This window comes from Lutra lutra, chromosome 1, assembly GCF_902655055.1.
Source record: "Lutra lutra chromosome 1, mLutLut1.2, whole genome shotgun sequence".
Classification (NCBI taxonomy): Eukaryota; Metazoa; Chordata; class Mammalia; order Carnivora; family Mustelidae; genus Lutra; species Lutra lutra.
In genome coordinates, this window is record NC_062278.1 from 15,923,304 (window position 1) to 15,948,813 (window position 25,510).

At 35.0% G+C, this 25,510-nt stretch overlaps 1 protein-coding gene across 2 annotated transcripts in view; it reads left to right on the forward strand.

Moving 5' to 3' along the window:
- LTN1 (listerin E3 ubiquitin protein ligase 1) overlaps nucleotides 1-25,510 on the forward strand; it is a 69,208-nt gene that overhangs the window by 20,625 nt on the left and 23,073 nt on the right. For both annotated transcript variants that reach the window (XM_047721437.1, XM_047721429.1), the window contains exons 9-19: nucleotides 70-205; nucleotides 1,316-2,125; nucleotides 2,718-2,759; nucleotides 5,191-5,380; nucleotides 5,868-6,107; nucleotides 6,903-7,056; nucleotides 8,089-8,233; nucleotides 8,697-8,883; nucleotides 10,406-10,565; nucleotides 12,334-12,438; nucleotides 16,363-16,505. In XM_047721437.1, coding sequence (XP_047577393.1) covers nucleotides 70-205; nucleotides 1,316-2,125; nucleotides 2,718-2,759; nucleotides 5,191-5,380; nucleotides 5,868-6,107; nucleotides 6,903-7,056; nucleotides 8,089-8,233; nucleotides 8,697-8,883; nucleotides 10,406-10,565; nucleotides 12,334-12,438; nucleotides 16,363-16,505 — 2,312 coding nt within the window. The remainder of the gene's footprint in view (nucleotides 1-69; nucleotides 206-1,315; nucleotides 2,126-2,717; nucleotides 2,760-5,190; nucleotides 5,381-5,867; nucleotides 6,108-6,902; nucleotides 7,057-8,088; nucleotides 8,234-8,696; nucleotides 8,884-10,405; nucleotides 10,566-12,333; nucleotides 12,439-16,362; nucleotides 16,506-25,510) is intronic.

Genomic DNA, 25,510 nt, shown 5'->3' on the forward strand with positions numbered 1-25,510 from the left:
TTGGTGTTTCTGAGTTGCTTATTTTCTTTCTTGTGAAAGAATGAGCCATAGTTATTTATTATTTTTTAGGCTATCAACAGAAAGAATAAAAACCAGCTTTTCAGAATGCTCAGCAGTAATATCAGCTTTTTTTGAATGCTTACGTTTCATCATGCAGCAAAACTTAGGTGAAGAAGAAATTGAAGAGATGCTCGTCAATGACCAGGTACTTACAAATGTAAAAATCATCAGAGCCTTTGCACATTGACTTATAAAATTAAGCTCATTGTATCTTGTCATTTTATTAATTAGTCTTCATATAGATTTCATTTTTATAATTTACAAATTAAGTAATGTATATTTCTGACCAGCTAAATAAAAATTCTATGTTGTTGGTTGCCAGAATAATACTATAATTTCTGAGTACTAATTAGTCTCTGGATGTGCAAACCCTGTTTTGTAGAGTTGTAACACAAAACATAATTGTGGTCTTTTATATTATATGTAAATTATACAATAATTTGTTACGTCTAAAATATTTGACTCCTTTTGTGAAAAATTATGCTTGGCTTTTAGAACCAGTGATGAAAGCAAGTTCTGGAATATGGTTCCTTATGTTAGGAAATTAATGAAGTTACATAAGCATAGATCCTGGTTGATATCTCACTTAACTACTCTTTGTAATTTAAGAAAATTCTGAATTCTATTGGTCCTATATGTCTTTCATATTGATTTAGAAAAAAGTAAAAAACTTGAATAAGTTCAGAAAATGTGAAGAAAACTGTATTATTTGTTAATGACCAATAATTTTGTTTAATTATATTATAAAAAGAATAATTTAGGGGGAATGCAGTGAAATCTTTAACCTTTTTGTAAGATATGAAAATGACCTTCAAGTTGACTCCTCAGAGTTTTGAGGGGGAAAAAAAAATCAACATTTTTCAGTTATTAAATATGGAATTTTATAGTGTTTTACAAATACCTTGTTTTTGTTTTTTTTTTTTTGTTTTTTTTTTTTTCATTTTTTTCCTTTCCTTTTTTTTTTTTTTTTTTTTTTAAATTGTGAGAGAGAGAGAGCAAGCAAGCAAGCAAATGAGAAGAGGGGCAGAGGGAAAGGTATAGAGAGAATCTTAAGCAGGTTTCATGCCCAGCTCAGCCTGACTCTGGACTTGATCTCAAGACCCTGAGATCATGACCTGCGCCAAAATCAAGAGTTGGCAGCTTAAGGACCTCCCCGCCCTTGTTTATTTCATTTCATTTATTTTTTTACAAATTCTTTGTTTAAATTTTATTTCTCCTGAAAACGGAACTTTTCCATTTCTACCTTCTCTTTTAGTTGATTCCTTTTATTGATGCAGTTCTCAAAGACGCAAGATTGCAAGATGGGCAGCTGTTTAACCATTTAGCAGAAACGTTAAGTTCCTGGGAAGCCAAAGCAGATGTGGAAAAAGATGATAAAAAAGCTCACAGTTTGGACAAAGTGCTGCTAAATTTTTGGGAAAGACTATCAGAGATCTGTGTGGAGAAAATCAATGAGCCAGAAGCTGATGTGAAATCAGTGTCAGGTGTATCTAACCTGCTACAGGTCCTTCAGAAGCCAAAGAGCTCGCTGAAGTCGAATAAAAAAAAAGTTGGTAAGGTTAGATTTGCTGATGAGCTGCCTGAAAGTAAAAAGGAGAATGAAAAATGTGTTTCCTCAGAAGGTGAGAACAGTGAAGGCTCTGAATTAATGACTGAACCTTCTCTCACTCATAATTGTTCAGAGCTTATATCGCCGCTAAGGAAGAAACCTTTGGAAGACTTGGTCTGTAAACTAGCAATGATGAGTTTTAATTATGTCAATGAGCAAAAGTCAGAGCAACATCTAAGGTTCCTTTCTATTCTGCTCAGCTCTTTCTCTTCAACCCAAGTATTTAAAATGCTGTTAGGTGATGAAAAACAGAGTACTGCCAAAGCCAAACCTCTTGAAATAGCCAGACTTGTACAAAAAAATCCTGCAGTGCAGTTTTTATACCAGAAACTGATTGGTTGGCTAAACGAAGATCCAAGGAAGGATGCTGGTTTCTTGGTGGACATTTTGTACAGTGCCCTCCGTTGCTGTGACAATAATACAGAAAGAAAATATATCTTGGATGATCTCATTGAGGTATTGTTGTTATCTATCTCTTTATTTTCTTTTTTTAAAAGATTTTATTATTTGACAGACAGATCACAAGTAGGCAGAGAGGCAGGCGCAGAGAGAGAGAGGAGGAAGTAGGCTCCCTGCTGAGCAGAGAGCCCGATGCGGGGCTGGATCCCAGGACCCTGAGACCATGACCTGAGCCGAAGGCAGAGGCTTTAACCCGCTGAGCCACCCAGGCGCCCCTGTCTATCTCTTTAAACTGTAATGGTTTATATTGCCACAATAATTATAGATAAGTAGAATGAGACCCACATGGAGGTTATTCTTGGGTGGTTTCTTGGGTGTGAATATCTATTTAAAGAAGAGCAATATATTCTTTCCAATTTTAGTATATGTGCTGCCAAAGCAAGCACAAGCAATGTATTCTTGATTGTGATGGAGAAGTGTGTGAGACCGGTATGTGTTCAGTAAGTATGGTAAGTTGATGAATGCTTGGTAATAAAAGGCAGAGGTTTTTAGTCTACTTTTTAAAGTTGAAGTTGCTAAAAAAATTTTAATTTTGTAGTGATTACATGGTGACTTCATTCCTTCTAGCAGATTATTTCTCCTCTTTCAGGGGGATCTGAAGTGGAATTCTATTCTTCAGGTCATCGAAAAGGTATCTTAGGGATTTTTTTTTTTCTCCTTTTTTTGTATTTATGGGTATAGAAAAATTAAAACCAGTCATATTCACATGCTGTTAGAGAACTTCCTTCTTATTGTACCTTTCTTCCCACTATTGGGAAAGCTTTTGTTGTTTGCCTTTCTGTAGTATTATTTTTCTGGTTAGGAGTATCCACAAAGAGGGACTAGACTCTGGAAAATCCAGTGTTTCTCCCCTAACAGATTAACAAAGGGAGAGTTAAACATTTGATTACCTTTAAATTAAGACTATAGATTTTACCCTTAATCTAGTTAGCGCTTTCTTCTATAGACATGGATTGAGTGGTTTTAGCTTTGGCTAGAACACCTCAGGAAATTGAGTTTGTCCCACTTTGGAATACTATACAGGTAAATTAAGTCTTGCAGGCTTTGTCTGATTGCCACTTGACTAAATAAGAAAATTAGTGATAAGAATAATGAAAAGAAATCAAGGAACCTAAGCAATTTAGAAGTTTTAGAAATGGCTTAAGTGTTTTATCCTAATAAACATGTAATGACACAATACTTCCAACCATAGGAATGTTTAGACTAGTTAACTAAAATTTTTTTATTTTAGCATTTTTTATTATTTTTAAATTTTATACAGATAACTTTTTAATTTACAGGGTTTTTTTTTTTCCTCTATCTTTATTTTAATTATGGTAAAAACCCCATAACAAAACTTGCCATCTTAACTATTTCTGAGTTTACAGTTCAGTGGTGTCAACTATATTCATAGTATTGTGAACCAGTCTCCAGAATTTATCTTGGAAAACTGAAACTCTGTGCCCACTAAATAGTGACTTTCTATATCCCCCAGTAGTTTCTTTTTACAAAATAAATACAGAATATTAATTTACTGCTTTTCAATGAGAGATATAACTTATCAGAGAGCATTTGCATTAGTTTATCCAGTACCTTCCCTCTCGAAAGGCAGGGTATATGAAAAGCCAAATTATCAGAAAACTACTTGGTAAGTCTAGAATCAGAGCAAAAGGAGTTGGTAATTTGATAAGAGAAGACCATTTCCAACCTAGGAATGCACTTGGCAGGTAGTTCAAATACTCCTATCCATTTGGAAGACTATCCCTGCCTAACTACCTGGTCTCTTCACCCCCTTAAAGCTGGTCAGTTTCTTTCTGTGGATTTGTTAAAACATTAAGTATTGTACTTCATGTCTTGCTAACTTGAGAGACATTTAGAAGTTTACTTCCTGGATTCTATAAAATAGATCAGTTTTATTTAGTAAACTGTATTAGCAAAGCCAATGTTATAGCTCTCCAGACTCTAGTTTTTCTTTTTGTGCAACTTTATACTTTATGATCAGAGTTATAAAGTCAGCTTCTTTAAACACAAACCTGAATTTTGTAACCGGAAAAGGACTTTAGAGATTTTCTAGGTTAATCTTCATTTCCAAAATGAGGAAAGAGGCCCAGATTGGTTAAGAGATTTGTTCAAGGTCATAAAGCCAGAATAGTGGTAAAGCTTGGGCTAAAATAAAAGTTCTGGTTACCTAAGTTTCTTAAATAAGAGGATTAACAGTTTTTTAGGCACTACCCAATCCGCACTTGGATTTTTTTTTTCCAGATTGCTTTGAAATGAGCCAAGTTGCAAATTCCTTTCTTGTCAGCCCTAAAGCAAAAGAAGCTCTGGAAACATGGATCAGCATGCTTTTGGGGGTGGATTTACAGTTTGTTTTTTTTTTTTTCTCTTGCTTCCCCACTCCATGAAAATAAACCAGTTGCTGTTAGATATCTGGCCTCAGTTACTATTGCAGAGAATAAGGGGAAATAAGAAGGCCCATTGTTCATATTGAAGTAGCTTACCACCATTAAATAATAGTTGTTCTTTAATTTTAGTAAAATTAATGAACAAAAATTTAAAATATAGAGCATTTTAAAACCTGTCTTTAAAGTTCATCCATTCATTATTCATTGAACATATCTGCAGTGTTGATAGCAGGTATCAAAGAAGTTTAAGACAGTCTCCACTCTCAAGGAACTTACAATCCCATTGGAAACAAGACATACACAGATGAAACATTATAAATAATAATACAATCCAGTAAGTGCTTTAGAAATTCAGAGAAAAGCAGTGATGAGCATGGACTAGAGTGGATGGGGGAGATTTTGTAAAGCAGGTGGGCTTTGTTACAATTCTGAGAGAATGGATGGGATTTTGATAAGAAGAGGGGAAATATTTGTGGTTGGGAAGATAGCATGAGTAAAGCATGAAAGTGTATGTAAGCAAGGCCTAGTGGGGAACAGGGACAATACCAGCTTTCTTAGAACTTGAGGAAGAGTGGGGGGCCATGATGATGAAGGGAGGTAATATAGTACAAGTAATACTTTAGGCAGATATATTTTTTGATCTTCCTTCTAATCTTTGCTTTGATTTTATGGTTTTAGGCATGTTCTAGTTCAGATAAACATGCTTTAGTAACTCCTTGGCTAAAAGGAGAAATCCTTGGAGAGAAGTTGACAACCTTGGCAGATCACCTTTGTAGTAAGGACTTGGAATCCTCAGGATCTTCTGAATCTTACTTTTCAGAAAGATGGGCTCTTCTAAGCTTGGTATTATCCCAACATGTTAAAAATGGTAGGCAAAAATATGGCTTTCGTTTTTTAGTAGGGAATAAATCTTTCACTTTTGGGGAGGGGTTCCACGTTGCCAAGTTTGCTTGGAATTGATTGAAAATAACAAGACTTCATTCAGATATGTTAATCTTATAAGCACCCTAAATGTTTATTAATCTTTCTAGCATGACTTGGAAGACATTGTAATACTTTCAGTTTTATATTCTAAAGGGTTTTGAATAGCAAAGCTATTCAGTAATTTTGTAGAGCATTGCTTTTTTTCTTTTTACTTAATTAAAAATTTTTTTTTTTTTTACATGAGGGCTTTTATGTGTGAGAGATCAGATTGATTTGTTGGTATAATTTCTTTTGTCTACTACATTTTTTTTAATACACAGAAAGATTTAATATTTTTTAAATTTTTAAAATATTTTAAAATATTTTTATATTAATATTATAATTTAATATTTTTAAAAATTTTTTGTCTGTGTGAACTTTTTTTCCTCTAGATTACTTGATTGGAGAAGTATATGTGGAGAGAATTATTGTTAAACTTCATGAAACTTTATCCAAAGGAAAGGAATTGTCAGAAGCTGAAAATAATGACTTGTCAGTATCTTTTATCTGTGATGTGGCCTATAACTATTTCAGCTCAGCAAAAGGATGCTTGCTAATGCCATCATCTGAAGACTTATTATTAACCCTCTTTCAGTTATGTGCTCAGAGCAAAGAAAAAACACATTTGCCAGGTAATAGCCTACTGCTCAAATGTATTGTTGGGAATCTCCGGCTCTGACCTTCATAGTGTAAATGCCCAGGCTTTATTAATTGAATCATAATGTACTTGAAAGTTGAAAGCATTTTGAGGAAAGGGGTACAAATCTTAAACACTTTCAGCTTCAGAAACCAAGTTAAAGATGGATATAGACATTATGTCTAAATTCTTTCTTGATACCAAAGATACAGTTTTAGAAGGGGCCATGATAGATGAGTTAGAATCTTAGCCTCTTTACGGAGTGGCTGTGGTTTGGCAAGTTGCTTAATTTCTTGATGTCTCAAACTCCACACTCATTAAGGGGGAGGTACTAATATGTCTTTCTCTTCTTCACTGTTGGTAGATATCAAAAAGAAATTGAAATTACCTTTTTAAGGACTATATTTCCTTATATATTTGAGACTTACTTATGAAAGGAATGTTAAAAAATACTACTATTGTTACCCCTCCTCCCACACCCTTTTATACTAACTTCTCTATTTGGAAAAGGTGTAATATTTTCACATCTCCAAAAGAAGAGTGCTCTTGTAAATAAGTTCAGAGGAAGAAAGCTAACTTTAAAAATCTTAACTTTTATTTACATGGCATGAGCTACCTTGTACTATTGTAAATTTATGATACAATTATTTTGTTTTGGCAAAATTTTATGTTTTCCTTTTTTAGCAGTATCTTAAAAATCTCAAGTCTGCACTGAGTTATTTCAGACATTTTGTACTGATGATAGTTGCTTCACAGGGATTACAAATTACTGTTGACATCTTGATTTTAGACTTTCTTGTCTGTAAACTGAAAAATACTTGGCTCTCTGGTGTGAATTTGTTGATCCACCAAACTGGCAATACGTATAAACAGAGTACCTTCCTATGTTTGTCTGCTCTGTGGCTGAAGAACCAAGTTCAGTCTTCATCTTTGGATATCAAAAGGTAATTAATGTCTTTTATGCTCATTTGCTCATTTGCTCTCTCTTTAATGCCTGATCACTGTCTTGAAATAAGAGCCCATGATTAATATGAATGAACATGAAAAACAATTTGCTATATAAGAAATCTATAGGATATAAGAAATCTATAGGACTTGGGACACCTGGGTGGCTCAGTCGGTTGAGCTTCTGCCTTCAGCTCAGGTCATGATCCCAGGGTCCCGGGATCGAGCCCTGCATCGGGCTCCTTGCTCAGCAGAGAGCCTGCTTCTCCCTCTCACACTCCCTTTGCTTGTGTTCCTCTCTTGCTGTGTCTCTCTGTCAAATAAATAAATAAAATCTTAAAAAAAAAAAAAATCTGTAGGACTCTAAGAGAAGATCCAGACAAAAAGATTTTTCCAAAAGGAATTTGTTTTAATGATCATTCATTTAAACTCCCTTAGTTGAAGAGTGATTTGTTTTAGAATATCTGCTGGACTCCAGATTTATGCTCAGTGATGTGATGGTGGTGCCATCCTGTTTCTTGTGGGCTGGTGTGGATTATAACAATGACCTCTCATGGCCACCACACATAGTGATTATTCTTCATTATTTTGGGGGGCCTTGTAGCCACTGTTTTAAGGTGTTGAATTGCAAATATATTTCACAACTCATGCCTAAATCCATATGTAAAAGTGAAAAACCAAGAGAATGCTTCCAGAGTCTGTTAGGGTTAGGTCATATATTTTTCTGAACATCATGGTTTTGTTCATACAGTAAGGTATCTGTATTTCAGAAATATCTGATCTGAAATAAGTCAAGCCCCCTTCATTCTGAGGTAGAAGCAGCACTCAATTTCAGATCATAAATAATGGATTAAATCCACAATTTTGCTGTGTGTATGTTGAATTTGGGGTAGAGGAGTTACTTAGCTTCATCTTTTACTAGGCTTTCATTCAGGTAAGTTGTTAACCTGCCACAGGGTATTTAATGTACCAGGGTGTTCAAGTTAGTCATAGCATAACCATAATAGCTACGTTGTTTGCATTATTTTCAGTCTTCAAGTCCTCTTGTCTGCTGTTGATGACTTGCTAAATGCACTTTTAGAAAGTGAGGATACTAATCTTCTGGGAGTATATATTGGAAGTGTAATGCCAAGCAACAGTGAATGGGAAAAGATGAGACAGTCTCTTCCTATGCAGGTATGTTTAAGATTGAACTGTGCTTGTCTTATTCTGAAGTTTGGACTTCGTGCAGGCTTGGACATTTTTATTTTGTTCTGGGGGAAAGAAAAAGTAAACAAACTGTCTTCTTTTGGGGGGAGGAGAAAAAAAGGTGAAATGAGTATATTGCTTTGCCTTTACATCTCTGAATGCTCATATATTGGATGTTTGTTTGTAAGACAGTGGCAGTTGCTGTGGTACAGGTGAATTGAAGGAGTCTTAAATACACATGTTGATAATTTCCTAAAGTAAAACCCAAACTTGTAGACTTCTGTGATTTTGCTAATAAACTAGTAATAACTTCACTTTTGAAGTTATTCTAATAACATTTTGAAGATACTCTAATAATTTCATTTTTGTTCCCCTGTCTTAATTGTATAGGTAGTAAATAATTTAGAATATCTAATGATTTTGTATATAATTTAATGTATTCTTTTTACAGTGGTTGCATAGACCTCTTTTAGAAGGAAGATTGAGTTTGAATTATGAGTGTTTCAAAACAGATTTTAAAGAACAAGATACAAAGAAACTTCCCAGCCATTTGTGTACTTCAGCATTATTGAGCAAAATGGTATTAGTTGCACTGAAAAAGGAAATAGTCCTAGAAAATAATGAGCTTGAGAAAATAAGTAAGTATATATGAGCATTCAGATATAATAGAAATGTTTTGAAATAATTATAATTTTGAAAGAATTTTGATTAACCTGCAATTTAGATAAGAATCTTCCATTCCTATTAGCTGTTTTAGTGATTACAAACTTGAGGTTACTTGAGTGATGAGTGGTAAATTGCAAATTGGATGGAAACATACTGAAATCTTGCTATAATCTTGTTATCTGTAGAGCAGAATTTGGTATAATATTATTACTGAAGCTGGTAAGACAGGTAGATCCTATGGCATATATCCTTAAAAAAAGTGGTTAAGTGAGTCTAGTATTTCATCAAGGATTCTGAATTTTCAGTTTTTGAACCACTATATCTTTGTGTTCATAGGGATATGTGTGTATCTATATACACACACACCACACACACACATACATTTTTTTTTTTCCTGGCAAATAGAGTTTCAAATGTTTAATTCCAAGGGGATTTTGGACTTCAAAAAATTCCCCCATTCCAGGAAATGGTGTAGAATTGTAGGAAGCAATGTGACCTATACAAAATGGTATTAAAAGGTACAGAGGATTTGCATAATTCCTCTGTCTTGTTTGTAAGCCTTCAGCTGTAGCATAGTTACTAGTAGAAGAGTACATATGTCCTGGGGAAGAAAGCTGCTCCACAGGCAGTTAAGGGCAAGGAGTTTAGTACAGTTTCCATTGCCCACAGAGTGAATCTATACAAAATAGAACTGGAAATTGGAGTAATGATCTTTGTAATACTTGTTCTTGTTAACTGTGTTACTAATGGCAAACTGACACCATTATGTATTTAATATCCTTAGCAACCCTATCAGATATTATTACTGTTGTTTTTCTCACCTTGTTGTTTTCTTATCTTGAGTTGATTAAAGTTACTTAGCTTGTAAGGGAGAGGATTAGATTTTGAACCAGGTCTCAAGTCTTCTGACTCCAAAATCTATACGTGGCTTTACAAGAGAGAGTTGTGACTAATTATGTAATCTACTATGATATGCTAGGTTTTGTGATAGGTACCTGTCATTGAATTCTCACAGCACTCCCTGTGGCAGATTTTCATACTCTAATTGATAACTATATGTACAGCTCATTTGAATCCAGACCACTCAGTCTGTTGTGGAGATCCCCACCCTATTTACTATATCATGGTATTTCCCATTTCTTAACATTGGCTTGACCTTCTCATTTCAGGTGTTGGGTTCCTTAGTTGTTTTTTCCTGTAAGTAACTTGTTAACACTTGTGGCAAAAGTCGTAGGAAGATTCTTCCAGTGTTTCTGGTAACTTAGGCTTGCCGCATTCTTAACTAATCAGAAAAGGGACCAAGTAAGATTTGGGAGGAGACTCATATTTTGTATCGAATATTCTCAGAATTCATTATCATAAAACATCTCAAAGCAGATTTGAAAATCAGTTTTTAGACTGATGGACATAGCAGTATTAGAAAATGGGACAGAGAAGTGAAAATAATCAAAGGCCTCTTCACAGAACACTCTTGATGTGTCGTCCATTCTATAGTTGCAGAACTGCTCTATTCACTGCAGTGGTATGAGGAATTAGACAATCCACCTGTTTTTCTAACTGGATTTTGTGAAATGCTTCAAAAGATGAATATTACATATGATAACTTATGTGGACTTGGTAATACTTCTGGCCTTTTACAGCTTTTATTTAACAGGTAAGAATTCCTTTCAACTTCCATTTTATATGATTATTTTACTCATTTTTGGCTTTGTTTCTGTAAAATGTAAGCTCACTTCGTGCTAATTGTTCAGTCAGAGGATTGATCTAAATTAAACTCAATCCTTTTTTTTTTAAAGATTTTATTTATATATTTGAGACAGAGAGAAAGCACAAGCAGGGGGAGGGACAGAAGGAGAGGGAGAAGCAGACTCCCTGCTGAGCAGAGAGCTTGACTCCGGGCTAGATCCTGGGGTCCCAGGATCATGACCTGAGCCAAACGAAGGCAGGCACTTTACCAACTAAAACACCCAGGTACCCTACATTAAACCCAATTCTTAATGATAAATACTTTGTGGATTCATTTACTCATTGAGATATTTGAACTTTGCCTGTGTTCTTAAATCCATAAATACATTCAAGAATGGGACAGATGACAATGAAGGAAACAGAAGCCTTGTAGAAGTTGTTTTGGTATCTGTGATCCACTTCCACTACTCTCAAATCTAAGCTTTTACTTTGCATGTTGTTACAGATGTGTCTTTTTTTTTTTTTTAAGATTTTATTTATTTATTTGACAGAGATCACAAGTAGGCAGAGAGGCAGACAGAGAGAGGAGGGGAAGCAGTCTCCCTGCTGAGCAGAGAGCCTGATGCGGGGCTTGATCCCAGGATCCTGGGATCTTGACCCGAGCTGCAGGCAAAGGTTTTAACCCACTGAGCCACCCAGGTACCCCCCAGATGTGTCTTAAGATTATAACCACGGGGGCACCTTGGTGGCTTAGTGGGTTAAGCATCTGCCTTCAGCTCAGGTCATTACCCCAGGGTCCTGGGATCGAGCTTCATATCAGGCTCCCTGCTCAGCAGCGAGTCTGCTTCTCCCCTCCTTCCTGCTCATGCTCTCACTATCTGTTTCTCTCTTAAATAAACAAAATATTTAAAAAAATTATAACCGCAAAACTTTCTCACCTAGTTGAGGAAGTAGGTATTACAGTAATCATATCGGTTCTAGTAGTTAGTATTTAGCCTGTTGAAATTACTGTGTTGAACTGCTTCTCTTTGTTTTTCACTAGCCAATAGTGTTGTTTTTTTTTCAGAGTCCAGAGTGCTAACCATTACACTATGGAACCTAGTGTTGTTTTTTTTTAAAGATTTTATTTATTTATTTGACAGAGATCACAAGTAGGCAGAGAGGCAGGCAGAGAGAGAGAGGAGGAAGCAGGCTCCCCATGGAGCAGAGAGCCCGATGTGGGGCTCGATCCCAGAACCCTGGGATCATGACCTGAGCCAAAGGCAGAGGCTTTAACCCACTGAGCCACCCAGGCGCCCCGCCAATAGTGTTTTGAGTATGCTATAGTTTCAGGGGTCCCAGGCTGAGCACATCTTTCTCTGCAATCTCAGTCCATGTACTTGACACTTAGAACTTTTGCCGGCTGGTATTAATACCTTGGTTCTTCAGCATTAACCAGCCTTGGTGTCCTGTGGAATATGTCCTTTTCCGAGCTGCAGACTCTGGTGCTCAAGCCTAATCTCCTCTATTGGAATTCGAAGGGCTTTGGGATGAGAGCTCAGTACCAGTTGTAAAGGAGTGTTGGAAGCCTAAGTCTCCTAGTCCATTCAGTAATGACCATTGTTTTGGGGCAAAAGCCCTATGTGAATTGATACCCTCACGAGATAATTTACTTAATTCTGTAAAGGAATCAGGCAAACAGTCTTTAAAAATCTTAAACACTATGAAAATGGATTTTTTCCTTTTTTCTTTTTTAGATCCATGGAAAACGGCACCCTTTGGTCTCTCATTATTGCTAAGTTGATCCTTTCCCGAAGTGTTTCATCGGATGAAGTAAAACGGCATTACAGGAGAAAAGAAGGGTATTCTTACTTAAAATGTTTGTACTTTGTAGTTTGTTGTATTTGGTTACTTTGGCAACCCCAACTAATGAATAATCTCTAATCAATCAAGGAAACAAAGTTTAAGAAATGAAATTAAAGGAAATGAGAATTAGACTTTCTTAAAAGATTTTATTTATTTGAGGGGGGAGAGAGAGAGAGAGTGAGCAAGCATACACAGAGGGAGAGGGAGAAGCAGACTCCATGCTCAGCAGGGGACCCGATGTGGAGCTTGATCCCAGGACCCTGGGATCATGACCTGAGCAGAAGGCAGAGGATTAACCAACTGAGCCACTCAGGTGGCCACCCCGCCCCCCCACCCACCCAGCCCCACCACTACTGAGTCACCGAGGCACCCTGAGAATTAAAGACTTTAAAAGAATTTCACTTTATTTTAAATATTTTTAACTTTATAGTATTTTGTTATGGAATTTTATACTTGGTTTAAAAAGCATTTTGTTAACTTCTTCTCTTTTCCCCAGAAATCTTTTTGGTAGAAATCTTTCTTTTCCCCCTCCCTAATATCCTTCTTCTATTAATTTATTTGCTATTTGGAAGTGATAAGAAAAGTTACTTACTCTTCTCTTAAATAAGGATCATCCTATTGAAAAAATACTATAGAAATGCAATAAATGTATTCTTTTTTTTAATTTAATTTTTTTTGTTTTGTTTTCAGCGTAACAGTATTCCTTGTTTTTGCACCACACCCAGTGCTCCATGCAATCCGTGCCCTCTCTAATACCCACCACCTGGTTCCCCCAACCTCCCACCCCCGCCCCTTCAAAACCCTCAGATTGTTTTTCAGAGTCCATAGTCTCTCATGGTTCACCTCCCCTTCCAACTTCCCTCAACTCCCTTCTCCTAACTCCTCTTTCTTAAAACAAAAAAATAGATTATGGCATTGGACATACTAGAGATCTAGAGTTGGTCATATTAGAGAAGCTGAACACTCAAACACTTAGTTAAAATTTACCAAGAGGCATTTTGAATTTTCTGATTTACCAGGAATTCTGAAATGATATGTATACGTTCTGGTACAGTAGAATTATAAATTAAGTTTATATTTTTTCATATTTAAAAATGTTTTAAACTTATTATTTTGAAGTAGTTATAGATTTACATGCAGTTGAAAGAAATGATACAAAGAGATTCCATATACCATTCATTCAGTTTCCCTCAGTGGTACCATTTTGCATAACTTCAATACAATTTTACAACCAGGAAGATGGCATCCATACAATCCATTGACTAAGTTTACATGTACTCATTTGTTTGTCTGTGTGTTCTGTGTAATTCACATGCCTGACCACTACCACAGTCTAAGAGATAGAACAGCTTTATTATAAGGATCCCTTGTGTTACCCTTTGATAATCAGTGCCACCTCTCTTCCTCCCATTTTCATCTCCAGCAACAAGCAATCTGTTCTTCTCTTTATCATTTAGGAAAGTTACATAAATGAAATCGTATAGCATATGATCTTTTGATACTGGCTTTTTTATTTAGCATAATTTAATTTTTTCTGATTATAAAAGTAATAGGGAATTAACTAGAGAATTATTAGAACTAATGACTAATGATGGATTTATACTTGACAGAAAAATCAAAAACTATTCTATTCAGTAGTAAATAAAAATGGCATAGGAAAAACGAGAGTCTATTCACAATGACAACAAAACTGTACCTAGAAATAAATTTACAAAAAAAATACAATATAAAACTTTAGTAAAGATTACAAAAGAAGGTGGGAAGATAAATTATAAAAATGGTTGTATCAATCTCTAATTGCGGTGCAATCTCACTAAAAATTCCAGCAATATTTTTTGAAAAACTTGACAAACTGCCTTTGAAGAAAAAATGCTCAAGAATTGATAGGGGGAGAAAAAATGGTAGGAAATTTCTGAAAAAGTGAAAAGGACTTGCCCTACCAGTAAAATAATTAAGTAGTATTAAATTGGTGAATAGATAAGTCATTGGATCAAGATATAGAGTCCAGAAACTAATCCACACAGATATGAGGATTTAGTTTTTGATGCAGGTGGCCTTTCAAATTAGAGGTGTGAGTCAATAATACATGATGTTAGGAATACTGGATATGTTTGAAAAAAATAGCGAGGTGCCCCTCTCTTACGTTAAACACAAAGATGAAGTCCAGATGAGAGCTAAATGTAAAGAACAGATCTATATAAAAGTATCAAGGGAAAATAAGAGACTCTGTATAATCTTATGGGGAAGATCTTAAGTAACGCACAAAAACCCAGAATCTGTAAAACAAGTGATATTTTTGTAAAAATGTAAACTTCTAGCAACATAAGTACCCATCAACAGATGAATGGATAAACAAAAAATGTGGTACACACAAACAATGGAATATTACTCAGCTTTTAAAAGGAAGGAAATTCTGACACATCTTATAACGTGGATAAACCGTGAGGACATTTATGCTAAGTGAAGTAAACCATTGCCTAAATGACAAATATTATATAATTCCTTTTATGTGAGATACCTAGAGTAGTCAAATTCATAGAGACAGCAGGTGAAATTGTGGTTGCCAGGAACCAAGGAGAGGGAAAGTGGGGAGTTCTTGTTTAGTGAAAATTTTAGTAGGAAATTTAGCAGATACCAATTTTGTGAGCGGAAAGGACTAACAGAGATTGGTTGCACAGCATTGTTAATGTACTTAACACTACTGAGCTTACACTTAAAATAGTTAATTTTGTATAAGATTTGGTAAATTAATGTGTATTTTACCCATAAGTAAAATTTTTTAGAAAAAGAAAACTTCTGTATGACAGAAGTGCAGTAAACAAGGTTAAAGGACAAGTGACAAAATGGGAAAAAACATTTATAAATTAACAAAAACTTAATATCCATAATATACAAATAGCTCCTATTAATCAGTAAAACCATCCAAATTAAAAAATGTATCAAGGACTTTAACAGGTAATTCATATATTAAATAGTCAAATAGTCAGTGGTCATTTCATTGGTGAAATGTGAAATATGAAAGGATTTGCCATAGTAATAATGATAGAAATACGAATTAAAAGAAGCACATTTTATCTGTCATCTTGCTAGAAATTAAGAAGATCCATTAAGTGTGCATTCACACTTGTTTTGGTGACAGTATAAACTATGCTTTTTAGGAAAGCAATTTGAAATTATCAAAATATAAGACATACATATCCTTTGCTCTTGTAATTTCTACTTCTAGGAATCTAGCCTAAATAGTATTTTGTTTGCGCATATGCAGAATAATACCTTGCTCACAGACATTTATTGCAACTTTATTTGTAAGGGCAAAATTTGGGAAAAAAATCAATGTCCACTACTAGGGGCAATAGTTAAGTTATGATAGTAAGGGATATTTTTCTTTTTGTTCTTAATTTAGTTATGTAGCTTTAAAATAGAAAATAATTTATACTATATATTCTGATATAGAAAGTTCTAGAATGTAAGTGGCAAGTATATTTAGAGTTAACAGTATATTTAGAGTGATCTCATATGAATAAAATTCAAGTATATATATGCACATATATAAATATCAACTCATAGAAAGGACACAACTGATACTGTTTAAATGAATCTGTTGACTTTTAAGGAGAACATAATCACCATATATTGTTGTATAATTAAAAAAATTATACATGGGGGTGAAATTATATATGCTTATGTTAAAAATTTAGAAGCCTATAAAAAAGAGAAAAAAGCAGCAGAAAATATCTACAATTCCATCATCCAGAACCAACAGCTGTCAATCTCGTCATTGTTTCCTTTTTTCCCCCATACACTTATTTTATATCGTGGCATTATTAGTCTTTTTGAATATTCTAAAGGAGAAAGAATTTTCTGAAACCACTGCATGTTTCGGATAAATGTAATTCATATTTTTCCTTTTCTTTAAACAGTTTTTTCCCACTAACGGAAGGTAATATGCATACCATTCAAAGTCTCTGTCCATTTTTGTCAAAAGAAGACAAGAAAGAATTCATTGCTCAATGTATACCTCCCCTTTTGGCCTGGACTAAGGAAGATCTTTGCAGTACTAATGGTTAGTGCTTGATAATAAATATTTCTTTAATTATTGCTTGAGATAAAAGAAGTGTTTCTTAATATCTAAATCCAAATCTAGCAGAGATTAATTGAATTGCAGCTGATTTATTCCTAGTTCATACTTTTGCTACTTAACAAGTTGACAGTCAATAGGATGAGTGTCATTGTAGACTGTTAACCATTTTGTAGTACAGAAATGCTACAGACTTAAGGGAAGATTAAAACAGATATCCTTTCATTGTTTATTTATCCATAACATTTTTAGCTATGCTTAATTTCTCCCTTGTCAACCAATGATTGAACATCTAAAGGTAACAGAGAGATAGCTTTTGTTTTATTTTTAACTTTTTTGGGCCCTCTATACTCTTATTAGTTCATTTGTTTATAATTTAATAAACACTACTGAATATGGCTCTTTGGCAGTTCCTTTTGTAAAGAGGACAGATATAAAGTTATATCGTGATACCGATGTATCAGAAACACATCCTGCTTTGTGTGTCAAAGCAGCAGAACAGGAGTTCCCCACTCTGCGTTGAGGCATCAATAGTGATTTCATAAAGAAAAATTTAACTGGGTGATGAAGGATGGTTTTCCATATGGATGTAGTTGGGAACAGGCATTTGAGGTACACAGAAACATGAAAGAGTGTATAGAGTTCAGTTTGGCTGGCATTTGAGGTAGAAAAGGTTGGGGACAAAGGGTGTAAGATGCACAACTATCTGGATTTTGGACTTTAAGAGGTAGGCAGTAAGGAGCTATTGGCTCAAATTAAGAGCCTACTAGGAGAGTAGTGGTACTGTCTCATTAGAAAGATTATTTTGATAACTGTGACAGGTGGATGTGAGGGAAGAGAGATTGCAGTAGAAGACAGGAAGCTATTGGAATGTCTTTATTTTTTTAATGTTTATTTTATTTATTTTTTAGAGGGGGGAGGGGCAGAGGGAGAGAGAGAATCTTAAGCAGGCTTCATGCCCTGCGTGGCAGTACTCCTCTCCAAACCCTGAGATCATGACCTGAGCTGAAATCAAAGAGTTAGAATGACTGTTAATTGACTGAGCCACCAGGTGCCCCTGGGATAATCTTAATGAGAGATAAACAGAACTTAAATCAAGGCATAGATGAAAGAGAGGGGCTGGAAATGAAAGAGATTAAGGAAAAAGAATTGGTGGGGGTCTGTGATTCTATTTCTGAATTGGAAGTAGGGAAGGGGTAAACAGGGAGCCAGTGTTAAATTAAGCTGGCTATGGAGTATTACTCCAAATGGAGATTGTCTGTCAACTAGATGGAAATACTGCTTTCAAAGCCCAGGTCATATAGGTGGTAGCATAATCTGTGAATGAGGATGAGCTTGTCCAGGGAGAGTGAAGAGTGAGAAGAATATCAAGGGAACACCAGTACATAGATATATGGATTATGTGGGTGGGGGGAGACGTGAGAATAAGGACTAAAGATAAAAGCAGAGGAGAAAGTTTTAGGTAGTATTCATCACATGTGTTAAATGCCGCAGAAGGTCAAGTAAAATTCAGGACTGGAAAGCGTTCATTAACTTTGGGATTATTGGAATGAAGAGTAGTGAGGAAGTGGAGGCAGATAGTTTGTTCTAAGTGTTCAGTGAAAATGGATGTAGAAAGAAGGTAAGAGCTGGAAATGAAGGTCAGAGGGAAAATCAGTGTTGCAGGGAAGAAGGAGTAGAAGATAGAGAAACTGTTGATAGCTCCCACTGAGATGAGAGGGATGGGATCTACTTAGAAGATACTAACCTTTTGTAGATGGAGTGACTTTCTTCTAGAAGTTAGGAGAAATGTAGGATGGATGCAGATGTGAATAAAGAGAGGGTAGGGAACTCAATGTATTCCTTACTAATAAGCTTTGTGTCTCTTTGGGCTAGGTCATTTCATGAGTGAAAACTGGATTGCAGATTTTAAGAAGGATAGTGAAAGTTTGAACGTAGTGGAAGAAGAACACGCCTGTCAATAAACATTTGTCAAAAAGAATTACCCTATGGTGCCCAAAGCCAGCCGATGTAAAAAAAAAAAATTATTGTGGCATTAAGCTGTGTAGTTGTGTTCATTGACAGAGTAAGATTGTAGGATCAGGCAGGGATTTGCAGTTCTGGAATGGGGATGCAGTTGAACTGGTTGTGCATAGAGGACAGGAGGACCTAATGGGAGTGCAGGTGGTTTCTCCAGCACACATTATAACTGATGGATGGTCAAGGGGAAAAAGGGGCAGAAGACAAGGCTGCAATGTCATACAGCTGTTTGCAGTCACACAGACCGCAAGGTTCCTAGTTGTGTGGAGGCCCTATAGGAGGAGGAATATCTTTGAGATTTGACAACTAATTTTGCTCTTTCAACCAAAACAATGCAGTAGAATTAGCTAACAAATAGTTTTAAACATATAGTTGTTAGAAAATCTGTTGTTTCTGAATACACTTGAGCTCAGCTTATTCTGTTTTGCTCAGTTTCGTTTGTTTTAAGAGGACTTAAAAAATTCCTCTGCCTTTAAAGGAAGGTTAAATATATCATACATTTTTTTTTTTTTCCTTTATTCCTCAGTTCGTTTTTACCTACAGGATAAAAACCCAAGTCCTTGGTTTGGCCTATTGGACATTTTACAATCTTATTGCGACTGATTTCCCTAGTTTTACTTCTTTTTGCTTCCATCCTGGATCCTGGCCATGTTAAATCTTCATGATTTTTGAACATTATATACTTTTTTCAGTTTTATTGAAAAATTATTGACATACGTCACTATATAAGTTTCAGGTATACAGCATGATGGTTTGATTTACATATATTGTGAGGTGATTACCACAGTAGGCTCAGCTCACATCCATCTTCTCATATAGAAATAATAAGAGAGGAAAAAAAATTTCCTCCTGATGTCAACTCAAGATTAACTTTTAGCAGCTTTCCTATGTATTATATGGTAGTGTTAGCTGTAGTCATCATGTTGTACTTTATATCCCTAGTAATTATTTGTCATATAACTGGAAGCTTGTGGCTATAATCCTTCCTCCAAGCCTTGCCCTCCCTCATCCTCTCCCCCTGGTAACCACAGTCTAATCTCTTTTCTATGAGTTTGGGTTTGGTATGGTATGTTTTGGTTTGATTCCACATACAAGTTAGATTTTACAGTATTTGTCTTTGACTTATTTCACTTTAGCATAATGTCTTCAAGGTCCATCCATGTCACAAATGGTAAGATATCCTTTCTTTTCTGGCTGTGAACAGTACTCCATTCTATATATATACCACAACTTCTTTTCCATTTCATTCATTGATGGAGCCTTGGGTTGTTTCCATGTCTTGGCTATTGTAAATAATATTGCTATGAACATGGAGGTGCAGATATCTTTTGGAGTTAGTGTTTTTGTTTCCTTTGGATATACATTGACCTTTGGACAACATGGGTTTGAATTGTGTGGGTCCACTTATATGTAAATTTTTTTTGATAAATACAGTATAGTATTATAAAAGTATTTTCTCTTATGATTTTCTTGGCATTTTCTTTTTTCTAGTTTACTTTATTAGAAGAATATAGTTAATATGTATGTGTTAATGTCAGTGTAATTGTTAAGGCTTCCAGTCAACGGTAGGCTATTAGTAGTGAAGTTTTTAGGGAGTTAGAAGTTATATACAGATTTTCAAGTACATAGATGGGGGCTTGGTGCCCCCAACCCCCACATTATATGAGGTTTAACTATATTCTCAGAAATGGAATTACTGGATCATATGGTAGTTCTATTTTTAATTTTTTGAGGACGTCCATACCGTTTTCTATAGTGGCTGTGCCATTTTACAGTCTAACCAACAGGGCATAAGGGGTCCATTTTCTTCACAGCCATGCCAGCATTTGACATCTCTTATCTTTTTGATGATGTCCCTTCTGATAAGTGTGAGATAATATCTCATTGTAGTTTTAATTTGCATTTCCCTAATGACTAATGATGTTGAGCATCATTTTATATATCATTTGGCTTTAAGAATTTTTTTTTGAAAAATGTGTATTCAGGCCCCTTACCCTTTTTAAAATTGGGCTAATTGTTTATTTGCTGTTAAGTTCTGTGTGAATTCTTTATATATTTTGAATATTAATCCCTTATTGGATATATGGTTTGCAAATAATTTTTCCCAATCTGTAGGTTGTCTTTTTACTTTGTTGATGATTTATTTTGCTGTGCAGAAACTTTTTAGTCTGATGTAGTCCCACTTGTTTATTTTTTATTTTACTTGTGCTTTAGGAGTCATATCCAAAAATTAAATACCAAGGTGCATTTCAAGAGCTTTATTCCTGTTTTCTTCTGGGAATTTCATAGTTTTATATATTTAAATCTTTAATTGATTTTAGTTACATTTTGCAAGTGATATAAGATATGGGGCCAGTTTTATTATTTTACATGTGAATAGCCAATTATCCCAGCACCATTTATTAAAGGGACTGTCTTTCTCTATTTAGTATCCTTGGATCTCTTGTCAAATATTGATTGATCACATTTTGGGCTCTCAGTTCTGTTTCATTTGTCATTTGTCTGTTTTTTGCCCTATTATACTGTCTTGATGACTATAATAGCTTTAGAGTATAGCATGACATCAGGAAGTATGATACTTCCTGTTTTGTTCTTTCACAGGATTTCTTTGGCTATTCAGGGTCTTTCATGGTTCTGTATACATTTTAAGAGTGTTTTCTCTGCTTCTGTAAAAAATGCCAGTGGAATTTCACATAGGGATTTCATTGAATCTATGGATGGCTTTTGGTAGTATCGATATTTTTAGCAATATTAATTCTTCTAATCCGTGACATGGAATACCTTTTTACTTATTTGTGTCTTATTTGTGTCTTTGATGTCTTTCATTAATGTCTTGTAGTTTCCAATGTAGAGATTTTCATTTTCTTAAATTTATTCCTAAGGTTTTTTTTTAATGCCATTGTAAATGGGATGGATTTCTTTCTTTCTTTCTTTCTTTTTTTTTTTTTCCTAGAATATTTGTTGCTGTTGTATAGAAATGGTACTGGTTTTTGTATGTTCATTTTGTATCCTGCAACTTGACTGAATTCCCTGATTTATACTTTTTTGCTTGAGTCTTTAGGATTTTTCTTCATATTATATCAGGTCATCTGAAAAGAGACAATTTTCTTTCCTCGTTTCCATTTCTGGTACATTTTATTTCTTGCCTGGTTGTTTTAGGTAGGACTTCTAGTACTGTGTTGAACAGGAATGATAAGAGCAGGCATCGTTGTCTTGTTCCTAATCTTAGAGGAAAAGCTTTCAGCCTCTCAGCGTTGACTATGATGTTAGCTGTAGGCTTGTGATTTATGGACTTTGTTATAGTGTGCTATGTTATTTCTATACCTAATCTGTTAAAATTTTTCATTATGAATGGATGTTGAATTTTGTCAGATGCTTTTCTCTGTGTGTACTGAGATGATCATATGATTCCTTTCTTTCATTTTATTAATGTGATGCATCACATTGATTTGCATTTATTGAACCATCTTTGCATTCCAGGGATAAATCCCCCTTGGTCATGGTGAATGATCCTTTTAATGTGCTGCTGTAATCAGTTTGCTAGTATCTTACTGAGTTTTTCATCTATATTCATTAGGGCATTTGCCTGTAGTTTTCTTTTCTAGTAGTCTCTTTTTCTAGTTTTGGTATCAGGATAATGCTGGCCTTGTGAAAGCAGTTTGGGAGTATTCCCTCCCCTTCAATTTTTTGGAAGAGTTTAAGAAAGATTAATGTTGGTTCTTCTTTAAATATTTGGTGAAATTTACCAGTCAAGCCATCTGGCTCTGGGTTTTCTTCATTAGATTTTTCATTGGTGATTCAGTTTCCTTATTAGTAATTGGTCTATTCAGATTTTGTTTCTTCCTGAGTCAATCTTGGCAAATTGTATGTTTCCAAGAGTTTTTCTGCTTCTCCGAGGTTGTCCAGTTTGTTGGCATATAGTTGTTCAACAGTAGCCTCTTACAATCTTTTGAATTACCAGGTGATACCAGTTGTAATTTCTCCTTTTTCGTTTTTAGTTTTGTTGATAGGAGTCCTTTCTCTTTTTTTATTCCCCTGGTTAGTCTAGATAAGGATTTATCATTTTTGTTCAAAAACCAACTCTTTGTTTAATCTTTTTTTTTTAATAATTTTTCTATTCTCTTGTTTCATTTATTTCTGCTCTAATCTTTGTTTTTTTCTTTCTTCTGCTGACTTTAGGCTCACTTTATTCTTTTGCTAGTTCCTTAAGGCATAGTTAGGTAGTATATTTGGAGATCTTTTTTGCTTCTTAGTGTAGGCATTTATTACTGTGAACTTCCCTGTTAGAACTGCATTTGCTGCATCCCGCAAGTTCTGGTATATTGTGTTTCCATTTTTGTTTATATCAAAAATGTTTTAGTTCCCCTTTATTTTCTTCTTTGATCCATTGGTTGCTTAGGGGAGTGTAGTTTAATTTCCTTGTGAATTTTTAATTTTTCACTTGTTACTGATTTCTAGTTTCTTGCCATTATGGTCAGAGGAAGTACTTGATATGATTTCAGGTTTTTTGAATTTGCTGATTGTTTTGTTGTCTAGTCTGTGTTTTATCTTAGGAAGTGGTCCTTGTGTGCTTGAGAGGAATCTGCATTCTGCTGTTGGATAAAATGGAAGCAAAAATGTTCTAAATATTATCAACATAGAAATATAAGATGAATTTTGTTATTAAGTAAGTACATATATATTAGTTAGGATATAGGTGTCTTTTCTTCTGTTTATGTCTGTTAGGTCCATTTGATCTATAGTATGTTTAAGTCCACTGTTTACTTATGGATTCTTTGGATAAGCTATCTTCATTGTTGAAAGTGCAGAATAAAATTTCCAACTATTATTTCTCCTTTTAACTCTGTTCATTTTTGCTTTACATATTTAGGTGCTCCAATGTTGAATGCATAAATATTTACAATTATAATGTCTTTTCGATATATTGAACTTTCATCATATTATAACCATCTTTGTCGCTTTTTACCATTTTTAAAGTCTGTTTTGTCTAAGTAAAGGCACATCACATTTTATTGCATTTTGCTTTATTATACTTTGCAGATACGGTGTTTTTTTTCTTTTTATAAATTGGAAGTTTATGGCAACCCTGCATCAAGCAAGTTTGTCACCTCCATTTTTCCAACAGCACTTGTTTACTTCAGGTTTTTATATTTTGTAATTAAAATATTTCAAACTTTTTCATTATTACTGTGTTTTTTCTGGTGATGTGTGAGCGGTGATCATTGATATTACTGTTGTAATTGTTCTGGGGTGCCATAGGCTATGCCCATGTAAGATAGCTAACTTAATAAGTTGTGGTGTGTTCTGACTATTCTATCAACTGGCCATTCCCCTGTCTGTCTTCCTCTCCTTGGGCTTGCATAGTCCAGGCCAATTAATAACCCTATAGTGGCCTCTGTGTGTTCAAGTGAAAGGAACAGTCACATGTCTCACATTTTAAATCAAAGGCTAGAAATTATTAAGCTTAGTGAGAAAGTCGTGTTGAAAGTGTTGAAAGTGAAGATAGTTTTGAAAGGTAGACCCGTCATGCCAAACAGCTAAGATGTGAGTGCAAAGGAAAAGTTCTTGAAGGAAATGAAAATTGTTCTCCATTGAACACATAAATGATAGGGAAGCAAAACAGCCATACTGCTGATGGGACGTTTTAGTGGTTTCAATAGAAGGTTAAGCCAGCTACAACATTCCCTGTAGGTCCTAACTTTCTTCAGTTCTAAGAAGGCTAAATGACGTGAAGAAGCTTCAGAAAAGAAGTTTGAAGCTAGGAGAGGTGGATTCATGAGGTTTAAGGAAAGATGCCATCTCTGTAATATAACAGTGCAAAGCGAAGCAGTAAATCCTGACACATAAGCTGTAGCAAGTTATCCAGAAGAGCTAGCTAAGGTAATTAATGAAAGTGGCTACACTAATGACAGGTTTTCAATGTAAATGAAACAGCCTTCTACTGAAGGATACCATTTAAGACTTCCATAGAGGAAAAAGTCAATGGCTGGCTTCAAAGAATAAGCTGATTCTCTTGTTAGGGGCTGATGCAGCTTATGACTTTAAATTGGAGTCATTCCTCATTTACCATTGTTGTTGCAGTTCACATTTTAAAAATATTGTATAATTAGTAGCAAATTTTTTAGTTATGGTTATTTTTACTAGTTTTTTAAAAGATTTTTAAATTTTATTTTAGAGTAAGATTACAAATAGGGGGAAGAGCAAAGGGAGAGAATCCTGAGCAGACTCTTCGCTGAGCTTAGAGCTTGATGCAGGGCTTAGTCCCACTACCCATGAAACCATGACCCAAGTTGAAATCAAGAGTCAGATGCCCAACTGAGTCACCCAGGAACCTCTATTTTTACTATATTAAGACAGTATATATTTTATCTATTTATTTTTGAAGAGAAAGTGCATGCACACATGCCCATGAGTGGCAGGGTGTGGGCAGAGGGAAAGCAGGAGAGAGAATCTTAAAGCAAGTTCCATGCTCAACACAGAGCCTGATGTGGGGCTCATGACCCTGAGCTCATGACCTGAGCCAAAATCAATAATCGGAGGCCTAACTGACTGAGCCTCCCAGGCATGCCTAATTTTACTATATTTTTAAAAAACTTTAAACTAGAGTTGTGAGTTATATACCACAGTTACCATATTGCAGAATCCAACTACGACTATATATTTACCATTACCAATGAGATTTTTACCTTTTTATATTTTTATGTAGCTAACTAGTGTTCTTTTATTTCCACTCAAAAAACTCCCTTTAGCATTTTTTGTAAAGTAGGTCTGGTGGTAATGAACTGCCTTAGCTTTTATTTGCCCAGGAAAATTTTTATCCCTCCTGCATTTCTGAAGGACAGCTTTGCCAGGTATAGAATTCTTTCATTATTTTAAATATGTCATCCCATTCTCTCCTGGTCTGAAGAGTTTCTGTTGAGAAATTCGCTGATACTCTTATGGGGGTTCCCATGTATGTAAATTTTCGCTTG